The 21,791-nt window shown below is 37.7% G+C and overlaps 2 protein-coding genes across 3 annotated transcripts in view; both read left to right on the top strand.

Moving 5' to 3' along the window:
* The first annotated feature begins 3,009 nt into the window (after positions 1–3,009).
* LOC107670964 (uncharacterized) lies at positions 3,010–7,996 on the top strand. Of its 2 annotated transcripts, XM_016463779.1 has the most exons (5): positions 3,010–3,129; positions 3,525–3,653; positions 6,852–7,075; positions 7,309–7,464; positions 7,797–7,996. In XM_016463779.1, the coding sequence occupies exons 1-5, from the start codon at positions 3,099–3,101 to the stop codon at positions 7,977–7,979; spliced, it is 723 nt and encodes a 240-aa protein (XP_016319265.1). In that variant the 5' UTR covers positions 3,010–3,098; the 3' UTR covers positions 7,980–7,996. The 2 variants fall into 2 exon arrangements, 1 of the variants encoding a protein (XP_016319265.1); XR_001632141.1 differs by lacking the exons at positions 3,010–3,129; positions 6,852–7,075; positions 7,309–7,464; positions 7,797–7,996 and adding an exon at positions 6,197–6,271 and having other exon boundaries at positions 3,574–3,653.
* Positions 7,941–21,791, top strand: part of LOC107670965 (uncharacterized) — a 22,952-nt gene continuing 9,101 nt past the window's right edge. The window contains 19 exon segments of the mRNA XM_016463780.1: positions 7,941–7,986; positions 9,077–9,194; positions 9,283–9,393; positions 9,472–9,643; positions 9,733–9,895; positions 11,179–11,361; positions 11,446–11,620; positions 13,115–13,293; positions 13,574–13,875; positions 15,799–15,956; positions 16,259–16,302; positions 16,304–16,487; positions 18,254–18,592; positions 18,664–19,038; positions 20,371–20,541; positions 20,622–20,670; positions 20,672–20,777; positions 20,870–21,007; positions 21,180–21,327. Coding sequence (XP_016319266.1) covers positions 9,083–9,194; positions 9,283–9,393; positions 9,472–9,643; positions 9,733–9,895; positions 11,179–11,361; positions 11,446–11,620; positions 13,115–13,293; positions 13,574–13,875; positions 15,799–15,956; positions 16,259–16,302; positions 16,304–16,487; positions 18,254–18,592; positions 18,664–19,038; positions 20,371–20,541; positions 20,622–20,670; positions 20,672–20,777; positions 20,870–21,007; positions 21,180–21,327 — 3,109 coding nt within the window. The 5' untranslated portion in view covers positions 7,941–7,986; positions 9,077–9,082.

The following is a 21,791-nucleotide window of genomic DNA, read 5'->3' as shown; positions in this document are numbered from 1 at the left end:
AATGAACCCTCCAGGCCTGTGCTTGCTGCATTATCTCTGGCTCCATGAACAAAGGTGCTGTTTGTTTGTACTTAGGTTAGGTTTGCTTTGAGTCTATGGGTCATAGCTAGTGATATAATACAAAGCAGCTTACTTTGAACATTTGGTTATTCTTTAGACCCCACTCTCTGGCAGCTGTATAAGTGAGCATTAGGCAAGAACAAACAGTGCACAAGGAATTTTTGCTATACAAATGCCATAGTTTTATTAGTTACCAAACATTCTGTTTTGTGTATTGGGTAATGGGTTGAGCAAATCTAAAGCACTACGTCATTGTAGTTTGCTCCATTCATTTTGTACCATGGCTGTCTGGGCAATAACATGATTTAGCTAGAGATGTTATGCCATCGTGCAGTTATGGTGCACTTTTACCTTTTCCTTATTTCCTAATATTATTAGTGTATCACTAGTTACATTTCTTATCTGAAAAAAAAAGTTGGCTGTGAAGTTATATCTTATCACTAACCTAAAAACGAATGGAAACTAAACAGACTTTATACACTTCAGCAGAGCTCTCATTGCATTCATTCACAAATTTAGCGTCCTTTGTCTTAGAAAAGACAAATTCACGTGAAACACTTAATAAAAATGTTCTTAATCGCCGACAAACACTAAGATGCATTTGCATGGTTCGTTTCAGTGAAGTGAATATTCTTCTTCTTCTTATTATTATTATTATCACTATTATTTAGTGCTGTCAAAAGATGAATCGCATCCTAAATAAAAGTTGTTGTTTTTTGTTTATTTGTGTGTACTGTGTATATTTATGTATATTTAAATACACACACATATATTTTGAAAATATTTACATGTATTTACAAGTATAAATGTATATTCATAATTTATATTATATATAAATATATTTAATATATAAACATAACATATTTTTCTTAAATATATACATTCATGTGTGTGTATTTATATATACATAAAAAATATACACAGTATACACACATATTCTATGTAACCAAACAAAACAATCATATAAACAAAAACTTTTATTTTGGATGCGATTAATCGTTTGACAGCACTATATTGTTACAGCGTTGGTTTGTTCTCAAGGTTTTCCGTTACCGCTTTGCTGAGAACTAGCTCTAAACGATTCAGTTCGTGAGTGAACTGTTCAAATGATTCAGGTTATCACGTACTGATTCAGCCCACGTCTGACGTATTCATTGGAAAGCGCCGACTCTATTAAGTGATTTATTCGTGCTTTAAATCATCAGAAAAGAAATAGCAGACACACAACATGAATTCTACAAAAATCCAGGTAAAATGTTTCTCAGGTTGGTACACGGTATATTCCTTTTTCGGACAAGTATTTATTTACCAGTAAGATTTTTTTAGGGCAAAACTGTATTTTACTTGTGGCTCGTGCCACAGGAACCTAGGCGTCAGGAGTTTAGCGAGTCATAGCGACGCTTGCATCGCTAGTGAAGTAGATCTTTAAAGGTGCAGTAGGAGATCTTGGAAAATGCTAACTTTAGCCTGATAGCACTGAAAGCGAAGGTCCCACCCTCCCTGCAATCGCCGTCCAAAGCCACGCCCCCTGAACGCATTTACGCTCACAGGCCAGAAACAACATTACTACAATAGGCTACATCAGGTTACCAATTCCAGCCCATGTTCCGAAGTGAAGTAAACTTCAACGGATTTCCCCCACTCAGGGAGTAGGGAGCAATGAACACTGTGTAGGGATCATATCGATCGGAACACAGTTCATGCACATAGCTCACTTCTAACGAGCTGGTTATCTGAATCGGGTGTGTAAGCGAGACATGCACAATATGCAGAGCTGGGGGGCGCAAGTACTAGATTAACCGCTGGGCTACATCATGTGTCATTCACCGGTGAGAAATCTTTAAAAGTACTACAATACCAGGAAGGAAGATCGGGTTGTTGATGTTTGCCTGCCATCCTCGCTCTGTCTGCACAGCGTGCGTGAACGTGCTGATGACGTATCCTGTCTGCGCGAACCGGTGTGCAGAGGTATGCTAATACATACGCTGACAGACAGGTAGGAAAGCTAATTAAAACGCTTGGACCGAGCGTTTTGATTGGACGAACATTTCTTGATCCTACGCCTTCCACAGAATATATAAATACAGACAAATACATTTAGGCCACTTAACTTAATGATTGCTATCGGGATGTGAAGAGACTTTCAACCAGCATAACAAAAAATGTTTCTGAAGACAATCACCTATTGCACCTTTAAATACGGACACAGATGAAGAGCTCAGATGCAAAGCCTCTAAAAGTGCCGTTTGAAATTTTCTTCTAAAATTAGCATTTTTATCAGGCTCCTATGTGGCAATGAATATATTATTTTCATTGTCATTAAAGTGAAATAACTGAACATAAACATAGGAGCCTGAGAAAAATGCTTTTGCATCTGAACTCTTCAGTTGTTCTCCAGGAAGGGACTGCAGGATAACTCTCCATGTTTGGAAACACGATATTGAGTTAAACTTGTGATAACAAATTGTGCAACAGGTTGTTTTGTGGGAATGGGCATCAGTTAATAAGTAGTCTAACTATATAATCATGTGGTTTTATTATTTTTATTTTATCATTGTTTTTATCATATTACCATTTTACGACTGCAACACTAAAGCTACCTACTACCTAGTCATTGAGTTCATTCTTACGTAGGGCTAGAAGTGTGTGAAATGTGAAAATATATATTACATAATTGAAGTCACCATTAGGTCATAGTCCACACACACTCAGCTAAAGTAATTCAGGGTCCAAGTTCACTGATTTTTGAAGCACATTACAAAAAAAATATGTCATAAGTGTGGTAAGCATAGTCTTTAATTGGATAGATTCATACTTTTTAAAATATTGTTTTTCACTTCAAATTTTATGACCGGTTTGCATTGTCAATGCAAGATATGATTTCCTTGCACAGTTCAAAGATGTAAATATTTTGTGTGAATTCAAGCTTGTTTATACTAATATAGGGTTCTGGATCCTGCAGATTCAACTTTAACCCAGATATCGCAATCGGTTTACTAGGCTGACCATGGCCTTCTCACCTTCTGGGTGCGCATCAAATGAATGAAGCCAAAGGATTTGAAAAACAAGGTTTGTTGTTTTAGCGTCCCACTGCTTGTTAGAATACAGAGTGCCTGGAATGTTCTCTTCTCCTGCCAAAGCATTTCAGAAAGTGCACACTAGTAACAAATTTCAGATAGGACTTTTTCTCATACGACTGCAACTTGTGACTGATTTAATGTTTTTCAGATGTGCTGAAAGACATTTAAAGCACAGCCAAAATCATTAATCAGTTTCATGGTTTCAATGTGGCCTGTAATCTGAACTGGCAGCATCAGGTTGCATCTTTCTACCTATTGGCATGTGTGATACTTTATCTCTAGACTGTTCATGAATCATTCAGCATGGCAGGGAGAGAGCTTCCTGTATGCCTTCAAGCTGTCTCTGAGCCCTGGACAGCAAATTGACATGATGTGCTCATTCAGGGTTTGCCTCTGCTGGCCTACCTTTGCTGGTTCCTTACCTACTTTGCTGGTTCCTTGCCCCAAGACTGAGCACTGCTGTTGGATCAAACGTAACTCTAAGACTTCCTGAAAGATCTTCCTGCAAACCAGGTAACTTGAATTTTTCTGGGACCTGAGGATGTGAAAATGCATCTAGTGGGTGTTTATTAGAGTCCCAGGGGTTAATTTTTAATACAGTGTAAACAAGACAACTGTCTTCAGCTCTTTACCATGCATTGATCATATATTTTGGCTAATTTTATGTGTATTTTAATAATACAAATAATAATGTTTTACCCTTTTTCTGTTAAACTCTGAAAATGCATTATAAAATTATTTTAAATTACAATGATCTAAAAAGAGTGAAGTAATCATTTTGATATTTATTGTGTTAAAATTTTCACTTGTGATCATTTAATTGCAAGCCATTTCCAACCATGATGTATTTTTGTAAAAATATTCAAAAAGTAAATGCAAGTGTGTATTAGGACACAGTGCTAGTTATGAAATGTTCCTTATCAAGACTTCAGACTTTTTCCCCCAATATCTTTTAAATGTATTTTCATCCACAGTGGAAGACATTGTTAGAAGACCAAGTCAATTAGTTAGAGTGTGAAAAGTGTTTTAAAAGCTTCTTTTCTAAAAGTTCACTTTGCCAAAAATTCCATATTTGAAGAAAAACTTAAAGAATAAGTCAACCAAATATTAAAATTTGCTGAAAATGTACTCACCCTCAGGCCATCGGAGATGTAGATTAGTTTGTTTCTTCATCTGAACAGATCTGGAGAAATTTACCATCACATCACTTGCTCACCAATGGATCCTCTGCAGTGAATGGGTGCCGTCAGAATGAGAGTTCAAACAGCTGATAAAAGCATCATAGCAATCCATAAGTAATCCACACAACTCCAGTCCATCAATTAACATCTTGTGAAGTGAAAGCTGCGTGTTTGTATTCATAATTACGATGTTTCATCAATAAACTCATAATAAAGGCAGATGCTTCTGACGATTTAAAGTTAAAATGCTTTTTTTAAATTGTTTGATTTGTTTGATGGAGGATTTTGATTTGTTTGATGGATTATATGATGGACAAACAAACAAACAGCTTTTTAATTCACAAGACATTCATTGATGAACTGGAGTCATGTGGATTACTTGTGGATTATTGAAATTTTTTATCAGCAGTTTGGACTCATTCTGACGGCATCCATTCACTCCATTGGTGAACTAGCAATGGCAAATTTTGGCAATGGCAAATTTATTTATATAGCACCATTAATTACAACCTGAAAATGCATCTAGTGGGTGTTTATTAGAGTCCCAGGGGTTAATTTTTAATACAGTGTAAACAAGACAACTGTCTTCAGCTCTTTACCATGCATTGATCATATATTTTGGCTAATTTTATGTGTATTTTAATAATACAAATAATAATGTTTTACCCTTTTTCTGTTAAACTCTGAAAATGCATTATAAAATTATTTTAAATTACAATGATCTAAAAAGAGTGAAGTAATCATTTTGATATTTATTGTGTTAAAATTTTCACTTGTGATCATTTAATTGCAAGCCATTTCCAACCATGATGTATTTTTGTAAAAATATTCAAAAAGTAAATGCAAGTGTGTATTAGGACACAGTGCTAGTTATGAAATGTTCCTTATCAAGACTTCAGACTTTTTCCCCCAATATCTTTTAAATGTATTTTCATCCACAGTGGAAGACATTGTTAGAAGACCAAGTCAATTAGTTAGAGTGTGAAAAGTGTTTTAAAAGCTTCTTTTCTAAAAGTTCACTTTGCCAAAAATTCCATATTTGAAGAAAAACTTAAAGAATAAGTCAACCAAATATTAAAATTTGCTGAAAATGTACTCACCCTCAGGCCATCGGAGATGTAGATTAGTTTGTTTCTTCATCTGAACAGATCTGGAGAAATTTACCATCACATCACTTGCTCACCAATGGATCCTCTGCAGTGAATGGGTGCCGTCAGAATGAGAGTTCAAACAGCTGATAAAAGCATCATAGCAATCCATAAGTAATCCACACAACTCCAGTCCATCAATTAACATCTTGTGAAGTGAAAGCTGCGTGTTTGTATTCATAATTACGATGTTTCATCAATAAACTCATAATAAAGGCAGATGCTTCTGACGATTTAAAGTTAAAATGCTTTTTTTAAATTGTTTGATTTGTTTGATGGAGGATTTTGATTTGTTTGATGGATTATATGATGGACAAACAAACAAACAGCTTTTTAATTCACAAGACATTCATTGATGAACTGGAGTCATGTGGATTACTTGTGGATTATTGAAATTTTTTATCAGCAGTTTGGACTCATTCTGACGGCATCCATTCACTCCATTGGTGAACTAGCAATGGCAAATTTTGGCAATGGCAAATTTATTTATATAGCACCATTAATTACAACCCATGGTTGTCCAATGTGCTTTACAACAAAATAAAAAATGAAAACACAAAAACACATTTACTTAAAAATACACAAAGTATAATAAAAAACAATAAAATGTAAGGCAGGAAAGTGTTAATACAGATTATAAGCCTTGTCAAACAAATACGTTTTTAAGCTAGATTTAAAAGCAGATACAGAGGGGGCAAGTCTGATTGTGATAGGTAATTCATTCCAGAGTCTGGGGGCAACTACAGAGAATGCACGGTCACCTCTACACTTATACTTCGACCTAGGGATAACCAGCTGTCTCTGTTTGGAAGACCAAAGTGATCTTCTAAAGCACTACGTCATTGTAGTTTGCTCCATTCATTTTGTACCATGGCTGTCTGGGCAATAACATGATTTAGCTAGAGATGTTATGCCATCGAAGTGAGTGGGAAAATGTTCAATCAGCAGGTCAGAAAGGTAAGATGGGGCCATACCATTCAGAGATTTGTACACTATGAGTAAAATTTTAAAATCAATTCTGTGGCGCACTGGTAACCAGTGAAGAGAGTGTAAATTTGGAGTGATGTGGTCCCGTTTTCGAGTACCCGTAAGCAGTCTGGCTGCTGCATTTTGAACTAACTGTAATCGGGACAGAGCTGATTGGCTAATCCCAATATATAGAGAATTACAGTAATCCAGCCTGGAATGTACTAGCACCATGTACTAGCAATGAAATGCTAAATTTCTCCAAAATTGTTCTGATGAGGAAACAAACTCATCTTCATTTTGGTTTGTTCTGTGAGTGAGTACATTTTCATTTTTGGGTAAATTATTCCTTTAAGAATGAAATTGAGTTTGATAATTGGAGCAAGATTATCCTTCTAATTTTGTACACTTTGAAGGGTTTTACTACCCAGAGGGAGGTGAGGGTCCAGTTCCATATCCCAGAGGAACATTTGGACCAAGTTTTTGGGCCACGTCCATAAATGACTGTATCAGCTGCCCACCACATCACTATGGACCTAGAGAAGCCTTGGGCAATTGCCTGCCCTGTGGACCCTGGTCACAGCAGCCTCTGCCTGGACAAGACAACTGTACATGTTTGCAAGAGGGTCAAGTCTTTCAGGTAACAACTTATTGCATTGTTTACACAAGTTCCCATGCATTTGTAGCTAATTGTGGAGAAGCAATCTGCAGACCTCTGCTCAGATGCTCATGTTTCAGTCTGGTGGGAGTCTGGTTACCACTCTCACTGACTGCTGAATGCTCTTCAATGCTCTCATCAGTTACTAGTCACTAGGGAATTCAGTCAGGATTTATTGTCTCTAATGGCTGCCGTCTTCCTAATCCTGAATGTAGGCCAGTGACGGACAGTGTCCATGTACTTTGGGATACACACAGAAAGGAGAAGACTGTGTGTTGAAGGTCTATGAGATCTGCAAGGATGGAAGAGCACGTAACCAGCATGGAGAATGTCTGGACCACAAGCAGTGGAAACAGTATTGCTCTCAGCAGGTGAGCGTCCACTAGGACAGAGGAAACTGAGGTAATATTGAGAAACCTGTATTGCAGTCATGCTGTTTGCACTGTGATGATGACATACTCGCCATTTAGTCATCGCCATTCAAAATTTTATGAATGGTGCGTGACAACTTGGTTATTTTGCTCATGAAGGACATCCAATCTTCTTAGTGTTCAATGGTTGACCAGCAAGTCAGTGACCTCTAAAGCAAAATACCTTTCTCCGTGAACTTTTATCACACACATAGAGGCCACTTGTGTATCACTGAACGTGATGTGTGACTTATGACCCAGTTGAGCAATATGTCAATTGTTGCACCCCCCAGGTATGTCCATCTCCTGAGATGTATGAGGGTTATGATGGTTCCCTGGGCCTGTGTGCTTGCAGAGGGCTGTCCAGGCCTGAGCCAGACAGGGTCGAGTGTGTGGGCTGGTGCCGGAGCATCCTGAGTCCAGTTCTGCAGCTGGTTTGCACTGGAAGCCTTTACCTGCTCTACACTAGAGTCTAATCAACAGGTCAGGCCTATAGTCCATCCACATCATGATTAAATGTTAGTAAGGAGGCCCAAAACATGGTGACCACCTCATACTGTAGTAGTGTCTGGTCTTGGGGTAACATCAGGTTTTCCCCCAGATAGTACAATTGTATGTCATTTGTTTCATAACATCTTGATAAATAAATTACATGTCTAACTTTTCCATTTATTAAATTTATTTACTGACAAATACAATTGAAAACCTCTCACTTTTTCATGTTAGGAGTAATAGGGGTATATTTTAAGGTGCATGCATTTAAGCATTGTAGCCTGTCAAAAAAACAAACAAAAATACAGCAAAGTAATTTTTGTCAGAAATATAATATTCAGGTATGATTAATTGATTAATGTGATTGTATTTCCAATATGGATGTAATTTTGCTGCATGAAAAGTCTGTTGCAGTGCTATTTTTGTTTTCTTTATACTGTTATTATATTTATTAATATTTTGAATTCGTTTTCATTTTATTTTTTAGTCTAGTACATTTATGTGCGTTTGTAATTTAGTTTTTGTTATTTAGATTTTTTACAAAGTTTTTCATGTAATATTTATATTTTATTTCAGCTATATTTCAGTTAACGAAAACAATTTTTGATCATTTAAGTTTTACTTTCATTTAAAAATAACAACAAAGCTTTGTTATGATTTTGAAACATTTATCATAATTTCATAAATCAACATAATTTGAAATAAAATGTAGTAAAATTAAATAATAAAAATGAGAAAAAAATTCAAGTGTAGATTTTTTTTGATAATAACTCCATGGAAATGTAAGTAGTGTCACAGTTATGACATGACTGTACAGATCCTCAACAGCAAGCAAAAACTTGGATCTTTTGAGTTTTTTATTCCTTCTTTCAAGTGTCATAATCCAAAAAGTGCAAAAAAGAAAGGAAACACAGTATGACTGGATAACTTTACAACAAAGTACACAATGTGAGGGACTTGCACAGGACATTGAGAGTGTAATACAGCCCTGTTTACACACAAGTGAGAGCTTAGCACAAATAGCGGTAGGATAACACTCTGACCTATTTGTCATTAAACTACCCTTGTGTTTTCTTAAAAGGTGAGCATGTCTGGAAGCATGCTGGAGACTGTCCTCAAACACTGGGACTCCCGTGGGAGCTTGGAATGCAACGTTCATCTCAACTTCTCCAGGCCTGTGTACACAGTGCAAACACGGGGTGAGTGGCCAGAGACAAGGGCAGGAATTAGAGAGGGTTTTGTGACCACAGTTTATCAGCAGCCTGCTCTCTGTTTGCCATTGTGCAGAGGCAGGCTTCTTTGGTCTGCTTAATGCTGTCCCTGTGGAGGTCAGGAGGTTTATTCTGGCCCATAGCCAGCAAACCAACAGCCATTTTGGGCCCCTAGATACAGACCAAGGTATCTAATACATCAATGTGTATTATATATACACACAACCAGTGTATTAGACATGTTTAATGAGATACGTTTTATTAGGAAACATCAAAGACAAAGAGGAAGATTGGGACTCTCATTGGTCCAGTAAATCATCAGTGTTCGGTACATCCGATATGAGGCCTGGAGGAGTCTTGAACCCAACAGCATGTCTATGTCTGGAAGACATTCTTCTTTTTACCGTGACCCAACAGCACTATCCTCAGTATGATGTGTAAGTACATGCTGACATGTGATTCATCTGCTGCCCATCCATTTTCACTGTCCCAGATTGTCACAGAGGGAATGCTGCTTTTTCCACAGAGACAGCTTGTACAACACTAATGCTGCGTTTGACTTGGGTCCCTTCAGATTATTGGCACAGGACCAAGAACTGGCACGATCTGCCCACTGCCTTTTTTCCATAAGTCTCCATGAGCCTGGGGTGTACGCCTTCAAACTCAGCAGCCACCAACATAGGCACATGGTATTATGATCCATTTTCATTACAGCAGATAACCATTATAATCCATTACGGCAGATAACCATTATAAATGTTATTAAAAGTCTGTACTATTTAGTCTAAAGAAATTAAAAATTAAATACTAAAAACTAAAATCAGTTGTTTTAAATGAAAAAGTAAAATTTGAGGGTTTTTTCAACTAATATGTTTGCACTCATACTTAACAGCTTAAATAACAGCTTTACATATATTAATACAGTAAAAACAGTAAAATTATTACAATTTAAAATAACTTTTCTATTTTCATATATTTTAAAATGAAATGTATTAATGTGACTCAAAGCTGAATTTTCAGCAGCCATTAGTCCAGTCTTCAGTGTCAAATGATCCTTCAGAAATTAATTTAATTAACTGATTTGGTTCTCAAGAAACATTTCTTATAATTATCAATGTTAAAAACAGTTGTGCTGCTTAATAGTTATGTGTAAACAGTGATACATTTTTCAGGATTCTTTGATGAACAGAAAGTTCAAAAGAACAGCATTAATTTTGTAACATTATAAATGTCTTTACTGTCACTTTTCATGAGTTAATGCATGAAACTTGATTTCTTAGTTTTCCCCACACATCACATCTTATATTTTCATCTCATCTAAACTTTTACAGGCAAATGTGTTTGTTATTGTGAAAACGACACGGTTGTATTTTATTAGAATTAAAAAAATCAAAGTGATTAATAAATAATTTTCACACAATAAATATTTAAATTGTGTATTGTTTTTATTTCACCTTGTTTAGTTTATCGTAATTTTAAATATTTAACAATTATTCTTGTTTGAAGATTGAAAGTCTCGGTCTGAGACAACGGAAAAAAACAATGGAAATCATACATAAAAAGCAACTGACATGTAGCAAAAGTAATAAATCAAGACATGATAAATAGTTTCCAAGACTTTCACATATAAAAAAGAAAAAACTTAGGTAACACTTTAGTATATGGACAGATTCTCGCTATTAACTAGTTGTTTATTAGCATGCAAATTGCTAGAATATTGGCTATTTATTAGTACTTATAAAGCACATATTCTGCATAACCATATTCTACATCCTAATCCTAAACTTAACAACTACTTTACTAAGCAGTAATTAGGAGTTTATTGAGGCAAAAGTCGTAGTTAATAGTTAATTAATTGCTAGAATTAGACCTTAAAATAAAGTGTGACCAAAAGTTAAAATCTGTTAGTTGTAATAAAAAAATCAATCACTCTGTCTGTTTATTCACTGATGTTCTTGTTTGGTCTCTTCAGTATGTGAGGGTAGTGCCTGCAGGCGGAGAGTGTTATGACACTGGACCCTTCTTCCCTTCAGACCCACATCATTTGACTCGCATGGGCATCGCACAGAGGCGCCAACTGCTGCTCCGCCCCGATTGGCTGATGATCGGTGGGCTTTTAGTTGGAGCTGTGGTAATCCTGTGCATCACAATATTGGTAAATGATAAGGGAGGCTTTAACAAAAACTTGGGGTTAACAAAGCTTGGCTTATTGAAGTGACTGAACACCGCATCCTCACAGATCCTGTTCAGGGAGTACGGTTGGCCTGAGAAACTGCCAGCTCAGGCCAGGTACCGTGATCTGCAGCTCAGGTACAACATGGACGACTATTCATCGAAGGGCTCCAGAGTGGTGTCTGTGAAAAAAACACATCGAAACCTGCAGGTGGGGTTGACTGAGGATTCAGTACAGAGAGGTAACCACTGACGTCACACACCACAGATACATGAGCAAACCTTTTTTAGTACGAGCAGGGGATACATATGCTGCTACCTTACACAATTAGACCTACCTTACAAGATCACCTCTGACCCTGTGCATTCCAGGTTCATCCCCTATAATGCCTCATGTACAGCCATATCACATTCCATACGAGTTAAAAGATTACACAGACTTGACACTAACACTAACTTAACACAGACTTAACACATACACTAACAAACATTGTTCACGATGTGTTATGATTAAAAGATGGCGGCGCGTTCACACGCTGCGGCTTCTCTCTCTCCCGACAGAAAGGTGTTTTCGTGTTTTTTGTCTTGTGAATCGCAGTGTTTTTGTACGTATTCGTCGCGTCTATCTGTCTCTAAGCGCGCATACAGTCGTGAGTTTCTGCTCGATGTCGGCAGAACCACATTTTTAGAGTTAAACTCTGCGCACGCCGAAGAGCTGCGGGATCTCAATTTCAATTCTCTGTGTGTATGTGCTGTACATGTGGAAGAATTGACAATAAAGCAGACTTGACTTGACTTGACTTCACACTTTACAATAAGGAACTAACAGTGAACAATGACTATATATACACTGAACAAAATTATAAACGCAACACTTTTGTTTTTGCCCCCATTTTTCATGAGCTGAACTCAAAGATATAAGACTTCTTCTATGTACACAAAAGGCCTATTTCTCTCAAATATTGTTCACAAATCTGTCTAAATCTGTGTTAGTGAGCACTTCTCCTTTGCCGAGATAATCCATCCACCTCACAGGTGTGGCATATCGGCTATTTCTACAAATATACCCCAGCGACTTAAGACTGGTTTTGTGGTCCAGGGTCACATATTGTAAAAATGACATTATTTATATAGTGTTATTTTATATATAATACTAATATAAATATATATGATAATGTATTCTCAAAAACAAAAAAGACATTTGTAATGTATCTAATATCCAACAACTGGGAAAATAAAAAATATTTTATAAATTAAAGCTTTTTGTCTATAGATAGAAAAATGTAGATGCTTAAAAATGAACAAACATGATTTCAGGCATAACATCCTTTTTTTTTTAACAGTATCAAATTACAAGGAATCCCCCTGTACTTCACAATAAAGGAGAAAACGATTACCCTAAGATCTCAAAAGCTCTTTTCTTTATTTGCTCCATTTAGCATTTGAACATCCATTGCTAAGATTCCTTGTCTGCTTAAGATAACCATGATATCAGGATTCATTCATGATGGCTGTAGCAAAACTGACCTATTTTACCCTCATATGGTTCAAGTTTTTAGGATATCACTGACGTTTTGGCTGAACCACATCTCTGTTTGACAAACACTTAAAGTCCTAGACAGCATCATACACAGTTACCAAAGATTACTCTTTGCTTTCAATGCAGTGATTGTCAGGAGATGTATTGGGGCGTGACACATTTGCCTGTCCTATGGTATTGTATTGGCTCCATCCAGAGCTAGAATTCCCACAGACTGTGCGCACATTGCCCGCAGCGGTGGCTCTGGTGTCAAATGAATTCTGGGACTACGAAGAGCAAGTTGATCTCGAAGCCTTCAGTTCCAGCACCTTCTACGACATCCTACTCAAGCACAGCGTTTCTGTCACAATACGTCTCGGCCAGCTCAGAGGAGAGGTGAGACTCATAGACTGTGAACAACAGCCTATTTCCCGCCCCTCTGAGCTTTAAATATCACCCTCGTAAAGTTCAAACATATTTACCCATATTGAATAGCATCTCTGAGATGCTCGGCTGTAATTAACAGTCTCTCTGGTTTCACTCTTCACTATGATACTTTGTGGAATACAGCAGTCAATTGTTACTTCCCTGGGGCGAAGTGTGTGCATTAACTTGTAAAATGAGTTGTAAGTATAGCGTTCCTTTGTTAACTTGTTTCATTGATGGAAACGTGCAGGTGAAACAGCTCTATCAGGTGGTGCTGGGGAAGCTGAGAGAGCTCCACCCTGGCTGGAGGATGTTTGGAGGGAAAACCGAAGGTCTGGAGAGGCAGGTGCAGCAGGAGATGGTGTGACGGAGAGCACTGGGCAATCAGCTGACAAAGCTACTGGACAGCCAGCTGCAGATCCTGCGGGTGGAGATGAGAGCGCAGCGGGCCATGCAGAAGACCTTCAGTGCGTGACTGAGAGAGAGCGTGAGGCTTCTGAGACTGTTGGCTGAGGGTCAGACCTCGCTCTGGGTTAAACACATCAAGCAACAGTATGGAGAGGCAGATATGTATCTGTTTTATCTCCGCTTGCTTATTCAAGTGTATGTGTGTGTTTGAAACTTGGTGACACACTTAAAGAAAAATTCTAAACCACAGAAAAGTGGTTCATAACTACATTAATGCTGTCAATATTATCAAATTAAACATTCAATCTTGAATAATTAATCAAATGATTAATTAATCACACTTAATCACATATATATTATATATACAAAAGCCTCCAAATGAAGACATTGCATTATTGTGCCAGAAAAATGCATTGAATGGATATAACAAAAAAGTGAATGTAGAAGGCAGTATACAATAAAGTTTTTTTTTTTTTTAAGAAATTAGCACTTCAGCAAGGAGACATTTAATTAATCAAAAGTGACAGTAAAGACATTTATAATGTTATTTATAAGGTTCATATGTCAAATAAATGCTGTTCTTTTGAGCTCTATTCATCAAAGAATCATGAACAAATGATCATAGTTCCATACAAATATTAAGCAGCAAAAACATTGTTTTCAGCATTGATAACAATAAGCCATGTTTACTGAGCATCAAATCAGCATATTAGAATGATTTCTAAAGGACTGTGACAAATGTAGCCTGGAGTAATGATGCTGAAAATTCAGCTTTGCCATCACTGAAAAGATTACATTATAAAATAAATAAATTCTAATAGAAAGCAGGTATTTTACATTGCAAAAATACTTCACAGTATTGCTGTTTTTACTATACTTTTTAATCAAATAAATGCACATGCTGAGAGATTTCTAAGAGACTTCATTCAAAAACATTTAAAAATCTTACCAACCCCAAGCATTTGAATGGTGGTGCTTTTTTATTATTATTATTTCATATCATTGAAGTCTATCACTGGCCTGCAGATCACTGTGATTTTTACAATTTACTGTTTTACAATTAAGTTGTCGATCTGTCCGAGGTAGGCTATTCACATAGGATGGATTATTTTATTTCAGCTGTCATATTTTTAAAATGTACACATCCAGGCAGGACCCCTCAAAGGGCTCAAATTAACCTGTTGTCATTTATATCAGTGTTAACTAAAAGCATTAGAATGTTATTGTGTGTCTTCATTTAGATAGCTAAGTGTGTGAATGTGTGTACTCAAAATGGTTTCTGAATGTCAAAATTGTCAAGGTTCTCAATGACTGTATTGTAATTATTGGTAGAAAAACATAGTTTGTATAACTGAGAATCTCTTAGTATCATCTTCGTCCCAGCCCTCTTATCGCATTTCCAGATCCATAATCACAAAGGAAGTGAGTAGCTTAAAGCTTTGTTCAGAGTGCACTCAATAGTGATTTATTTTCACATCCGATCTTTAGGATTGACAGTCTAGTGGGTGCTGTGATGAAACTGAATCTGTTTGTTTAGGATGTGCTGTATATCCAATATATCTGCACGGCTGCAGTAATATTCATGCATTAGCATAATATGAAGAGAGTTAAAAGAATGTAGGTTTCATTGTGGAAAAAGAGGAGGGGAAAACTAGACTAGACATGACTGTATGATGTCAGTGCTGAACTCATGAGGCACATCAGATAACATAAGCAGAGGCATCAGCAAGGTGTCCTTGATGCCCAGGAAGGGCACGACACAGCCAGGCCACAGTAAAACCAACGTCTGCCTGACTTCGTGCCTCTGGATCTACCCAGCCTGCCCTTCACCTCCCTCAGTACCTCCCTCTGATTACACACTTCTAAGCCCAAATCCTCCACTCATCCCAATGTGTTGACATTCCCTAACATTAGTTTTTGTCAAAATATCATAGTAAACCCATTATAAATTATTTTTCCTTAAAAAAAAAAAAACTTTAAAGTGTATAAATTGTTTCATTATCATTGTTATTTAAATGTTATGTTAATCTATGATTCATAAGCTACTGTATATGTTGTGCACTGCAGTGTTCTGGAGCGAGTGGCTGTGCTGTCTGATGAGATGACTGAGATGGTATCAGTGGAGAGCCAAAGGCTGGGGGCCTGGGTTGTGCTTAAAGAGCGCACTGGAGCACATCTATTGTGCCCTGCTACTGGATCGGTCCTCAGTAGGGAAGACGTCATCGGTGAGACCTTTTAAATAATATGTCTGAGTCGTTTACAGATATTAACCATGCAATTCAGACCTAATGCTATTTACAGTCAGTTACTGTGCAATCATGTCCCCTAGTGGAATATAATAGAAAATAGCCATAAGACTTGAAAAGTCTTGCACCACTAGGTGGAGGTATTTTACAACATTGCCCACGTTTTGCTGGTCAAATCCTGACAAATAGCTTCTGAGGCTCAACTTGGCATGTCTGTGGCATGACTGATTGATTAAAGTCTGCGGAAACACAGAAAGATTTCACTCTTTTTCCCTCCGCAGCTCCTGATGGAGCTGTTAGAGCTTGTGATGCTGTTCATGTTAGACCCCCCCCACACAGGCCTAATTCAACCCAACTCTAACGCCCATATGTTACTGGCCAGTGGACACAGCATGCCAGTGCCCCCGGACTTCTTCCTGCACCCCCAGACTGGCAAGCTACTGCCTGTGGCTGGAAACGTGGGCTTTGATCCTGCTTCCTCCACCCTTGTCTTTACAGCCCATGCTTGTGTGGATGAGTCACTCGGGTGCTAGTTAGTACATCTAAATGAATATTCTAAGTTCAGTACAAGTTAAGCTCAATTGACAGCACATGTGGCTTAATGTTGATTACAGCAAAAAAGAAAAAAGACTCAAGAAAAAAAAGAATGGATGTTACGATGAGGTGCGTAGAATATAAGTACAAGGGGCCAGTTTTTGAAGGATGTACAGTTTTTTATTTTAAAAGTACTTGCATTATTTTTTTGCTAAACTTGTGTAGTAGTCTATATGAGCTGTAGAGTTATTCCCGCCAGTTTTATTGATATTTTAGATGTTATGTTGTCATGGCAATGAAGCAAAATTGAATATAACTTTAATTAAACAGAGTGTTTTTCCTGGTATTTTTTCCTCTCAGTCTCCAGCTCCTTCCTACAGTTCCTAGCAACAGTAACCAAGGGGGCAGGGCTAAGCAAAGGCTCATTTAATATAGGATCTCATTAAAACAATGTAAGAGCTTTCAGAACGTTTATTTCAATGCTTTTTTAGTTTATGATCACAGTGGTGATGAATACCAAATTTCAGTTTTATTGTAATATTAACAGTAGGTTAAGTAAGGAAGTGATATGAATATCGATATAAATGTAAAATATTTTATTAATTTTGCAGTTTATTATTTTCATACTTTTTTATTTGTATTTATAAAGTATTGTTTATTTGCATAAAATATTTGTTATATTTAGGTTTAATGTTTACAGTAGTCTGATTAAAAAAAATGTTTTATTGCTTTTTGATAAATCAAGTTTATAGTGCAGCACTTCAAATGGAAGTAACTGGGGCCATTTTTGGTGGGATTTAAAAGCAAAAATGTCACATTTTAAATTTGATAAAAGTATGTATGTTTAAGGACTGTAAAGTTCTCGCTGTTGCCACTGAGGCAAGAACTTCAGACTTTAAACTTCAGAATCAAACAGGTTAGTTTAGTGTTAGGGTTGCAAAGGGGTGGAAAATTTCAGGTAAAGTTCCGGAAACTTTCCAAAAATCCCTGGAATATTCCAAAAAAATCCGGAAACTTTCCAAAAATCCCTGGAATATTCAAAAAAATCTTGGAAAGTTTCCAAAATTTCTGGAATGTTTCCGAAATTTACTGGAAATGTTCCACCTTTTTGCAACCCTATTTAGTGTAAGGCTAGTAAGTGATTTTTTAAAACTTCAGTCATGTTAACACGCCCGCTCTTCACATCTTGTGGCTATACTATTAAAAAAAGTGAGTATTTTACTGTTTACAGATTGGCCCCATCCACTTCTATTGTAAGTGCCTCACTGTAACCCAAATAATTGCTTTTTCAAAGGAAAGCAGGGTAGAGTTAACCTTCATTGTGCCACAAGTACTGTTGTTTGAAATTTTATTAAACTCAATGTAGGTATATGCCGGTATCAAATTTTCATATTGCGATTAATTGCTATTATTTCTGCAGTTTAGCGCCATCTGCTGTCAGAGAGTGAAAGTGCGCTTTCATCCAGAGCGTCTCTCACATGTTCCGCCATGCGCTTCTCGTCCGCGCTTATTTACATCAGAGTGCGCACGCCTCTTTCACGCAGCATACAGCGGTGTTGTGCATTTTGACCAGTTGATGGGAAAAGTATTCTTAAAATGCATTCAAAATTCGGAATAATTTGTAATATATAATTATTCACGGTATTTAGAAGTGCCCACAATAACAATATCGTGCATATTCATTACCGGGATATATCGCATTACCGAATACCGGCACAAGTCTAACCCAATGTTTCTTTTCTTAGGTGAGGTGGGAAAATGGGAATCACCCCTGCTGCCTTTCATTCCGTACCCTCCATCCCGCTATGCTGAAATCCATGCTGCTTCCAAACTATGGGGGCTTCGTTCAGGCCAAAGGTTGGTGTTCGGAGGACCCATGTGTGACTGTGACACTGGTGTTTTGGTGCCTAATCTGGCAGTCACCATCCATCCACAAACAGGATTGGTTTATCCTTTGGGAGGTGTGCACACTTTTCCCATCTCGCGCCTGCGGCAGCCTATTCAGATTGCCTCTCCCATGCTAGACCCACGTACAGGCGACCTGGTGCTCATCACCGGCGTCAGTCTTGATCCCCATACAGGTCCGTTTCTGATTGTTGAAAAAGTGTCTCAGCATGTTCAAACAGCCTGATTGATGAGTGTCTCTGTTCAGGGGCTGTACTTCCAGTTGGGGGGCTCCTCCTGGGTGAGTCCTTCATCGAGCCCTTGAGCGGCCGGATGGCACGGGTTGGTGGATGCAGTGTGCGAGGAGGAAAGATGGTCCCTCATGCTGGGGGTTTCCAGGCTCTGCTGGACAGCCAGGCTCTGGGCGCTTGCTTGCGGGTGGCAGAGCTCCTGCAAGGATTCAGTGAGGAGTGGAGCTCAGCAGCTGCAGATCCACAAGGTGACCTGGACAGAGTCTCGGCAGCAACATTGGAGCTGGAGCAGGCCTGGAAAAGCAGCCAACTCTGTATGTCGCAGATGCTGAGTCGCCTGGAAGCCGTACAGGAACAGGCCAGGGGTGTGGCGGAGAATGGCGGTAGAGTGGGTGGGTAGGAGCTCTTTATTACAAAACATCTGTACAGCTCAAGATCGGCACATTAGTTAACAAGTTAGGTTAATGCAAAAATGTACCATTCTAACAATATTAGCACAGTTATTGATAGGTAAAATTGTGATGCAATGGCCCCTTACTGAGCCCTGCCTTAAAAACTATAAAAGCTGCCTAAAAAACTGATCAGATGTAGATTGCCAACTGTTGTTTACCATTTTCTCAGACTCGCTTTTGCTCTTTTCTAATGTTTATGGAGAATCTATGTGTTTGGATAGTGTTAAAGAAAATTTCATGGAAATTATCCAAAAATGTGATGTCAAGTTCACTTGAATCACTTGGTAATCACTTTCAAATTAGGCTTTTTTTATTTTCAGTTGACTGTGAGTGTGTTGAAGTATTGTCCTCCATTCTGATTTGCTGTCTCTGCAGTTTTAAATCAAACTACTGCATAATTTAACAATTTCCTTTAAGAAAAATGGCTAACAAAAATACTTTGCAGTGTCACAATTCATTCCAGTCCATGTAGTATTAATATCAAATTACTTTTTACCATTTTATGAGCAGATTTTACTGAAAACCATGCTGTTCATAGACATCTCCAGTTAATTCTTATGGGATGTTCTGTAAGGCAACAGAAGTCAATGGGGAGCAGAGCTTAGTGAAGGGTCATTTAATATGGGATTCAAACAGTGTAAGAGCTTTCAGAATGTTTGTCAGTTTGATTAATTTTTCTTTTAGGATAACAGTCGTTATGTAGGTAAATAACATTAAAATAAGAATATGCTATACGGTACAATTCAAAAGTCTGTAATACTCACCTAGGCTGCATTCATTTGATCAAAAATACAGTAAAAACAGCAATATTGTGAAATACTATTACAATTTTAAATAACTATTTTCTATTTTAATATATTTTTGAATGTAATTTATTCCAGTGAATGTAATTTATACTTCAGTGTCACATGATCCTTCAGAAATCATTCTATGCTGAGTTGGTGCATGTTTATTATTATTATCAATGTTGAAAATGGTGGCGCTTAATATATTTGTGGGAACTGTGATACTGTGTTTTTATTTATATTTTTTTACAGGAATCTTTGATTAAAAAACTGTTCAAAAGAACAGGATTTGTTTGAAAGGTTTTATTTCTTTTTTAGCAATGTAAAAGCGTGGACTATCACTTTTGATAAATTTAATGCATCCTTAAAATTTTTTATAAGATTTTATTGTATAAAATAAAGTTTTTATTTTTAATTTGAACATTTACAGTCATCTGAATTTCTGCTAATGCTAATTTTGCCTCCTTGCTTTCTTCTCTTCCTTTAGGGGAAATCAAGCTTCCTGGCATTGAGCTCTCCTTGCCAGCTCTCCCCGGGTTGGAGTATCCTGACCCTGGAGGCTCGGGTTTGCATGTCCCAGTTCTGGGAGCTCAGTTGGACTGGGTGTCAGGATGCATGGTGCCTCTGGCAGGAACCATGGAGGATGCAGATGGTAAAGGTAATGGAGGTTACTAGCAATGTCCAAATCCTGTTACATTAATCTCTAGGTGTTAACCTAGACTATATTATGACTCTCAGGGCTAGTTCCCATACGTTTTGGAGCGCAGACGGTGGACCCAGTGACGGGTGCTGGCTCTGGTTGTGGGGGCCAGTCTGGATGTTTGGAAGCGGACTGTGGTTCCTGTAACTGTGTCCCAGATTCCGACGTTAGGAGAGAACCCAGACAGCGTCACAGTGAGCGAAGTTGAACTAAATCACAGCCGCATAAAAGCTCATTTGGCTTCGGGGTATTTATATGTGTGCAAATGTGTGTTTGTTGGCCTCAGGTGGAAGCCCTCCAGAAGGAGAGCAATGTACGGGGCAATTACTGGCGTGAGCAGACACTGAAGGAAGAGGAGATGGTGGGAGATTTTGACAGAGCCGTTAAACACTATCTCTCCACATCCGTACACGAGCCTGACTTTGCGAGTTGACTCCACAGAGATGACACTACGCTCTGTGACCCATTTAAAATGCAAGTCTTTTGACCAAGTGTCTGTTTTTATTTTTGTGAGTGTCAGTGTGATGGGAAACGTTTCCACCATCCTTGCATCCTGAATGAGATTCTGTGCATGTTTGTGTGTGTGCACGAAACAGATAGACTGGATGGACACAGACAGGTAGCTCAGGGAGATCGCCACAGAGATTCAGGAATGCGCTCAGTGTGAGGCCCAGAGAAAAGCTCTCCAGATCTCAGATTTATCGCTGCTCCTACCAGCCCATGTGTTACATGCTCTCACAGGAGGTCGGTCCTCGCGCTCATACTCCCACTGAGAGTACAAACGGCAGTGTTGGGAAGGTTACTTTGGAAATGTAATAGGTTACAGATTACAAGTTACCCTACTTAAAATGTAATAATAGTGTATTAAAATGTAATAAGTAGTGTAACTTTTCAATTACTTTATTAAAGTAATGTAACATTACATTTGATTAGTTTTTGATTACTTTTCTAAATTTTTAATGTTTTCAACTGTTTATCATTTTTAAACATGTAAACTAGGCAGGGTAACCCTTACAGTAGTACTCAACACTGATTACTGTCATACTTTCCAAATTCTTCATCACTTGAATTAAGATTGTATTTCAATTTTAAAGTAGACATTGGATGCAAAATTCACTTTTACATGGTGTTTGCATATAAATGTATCTGAGCAGTGTGTGGACACAACCACCCTACAATGATAAAAATCCATTCACTCCTTTTTTTTA

The sequence above is a fragment of the Sinocyclocheilus anshuiensis genome, unplaced genomic scaffold, assembly GCF_001515605.1.
Source record: "Sinocyclocheilus anshuiensis isolate Anshui unplaced genomic scaffold, SAMN03320099.WGS_v1.1 scaffold1552, whole genome shotgun sequence".
Lineage (NCBI taxonomy): Eukaryota > Metazoa > Chordata > Actinopteri > Cypriniformes > Cyprinidae > Sinocyclocheilus > Sinocyclocheilus anshuiensis.
This window is presented reverse-complemented; position numbering and strand designations above follow the sequence as displayed.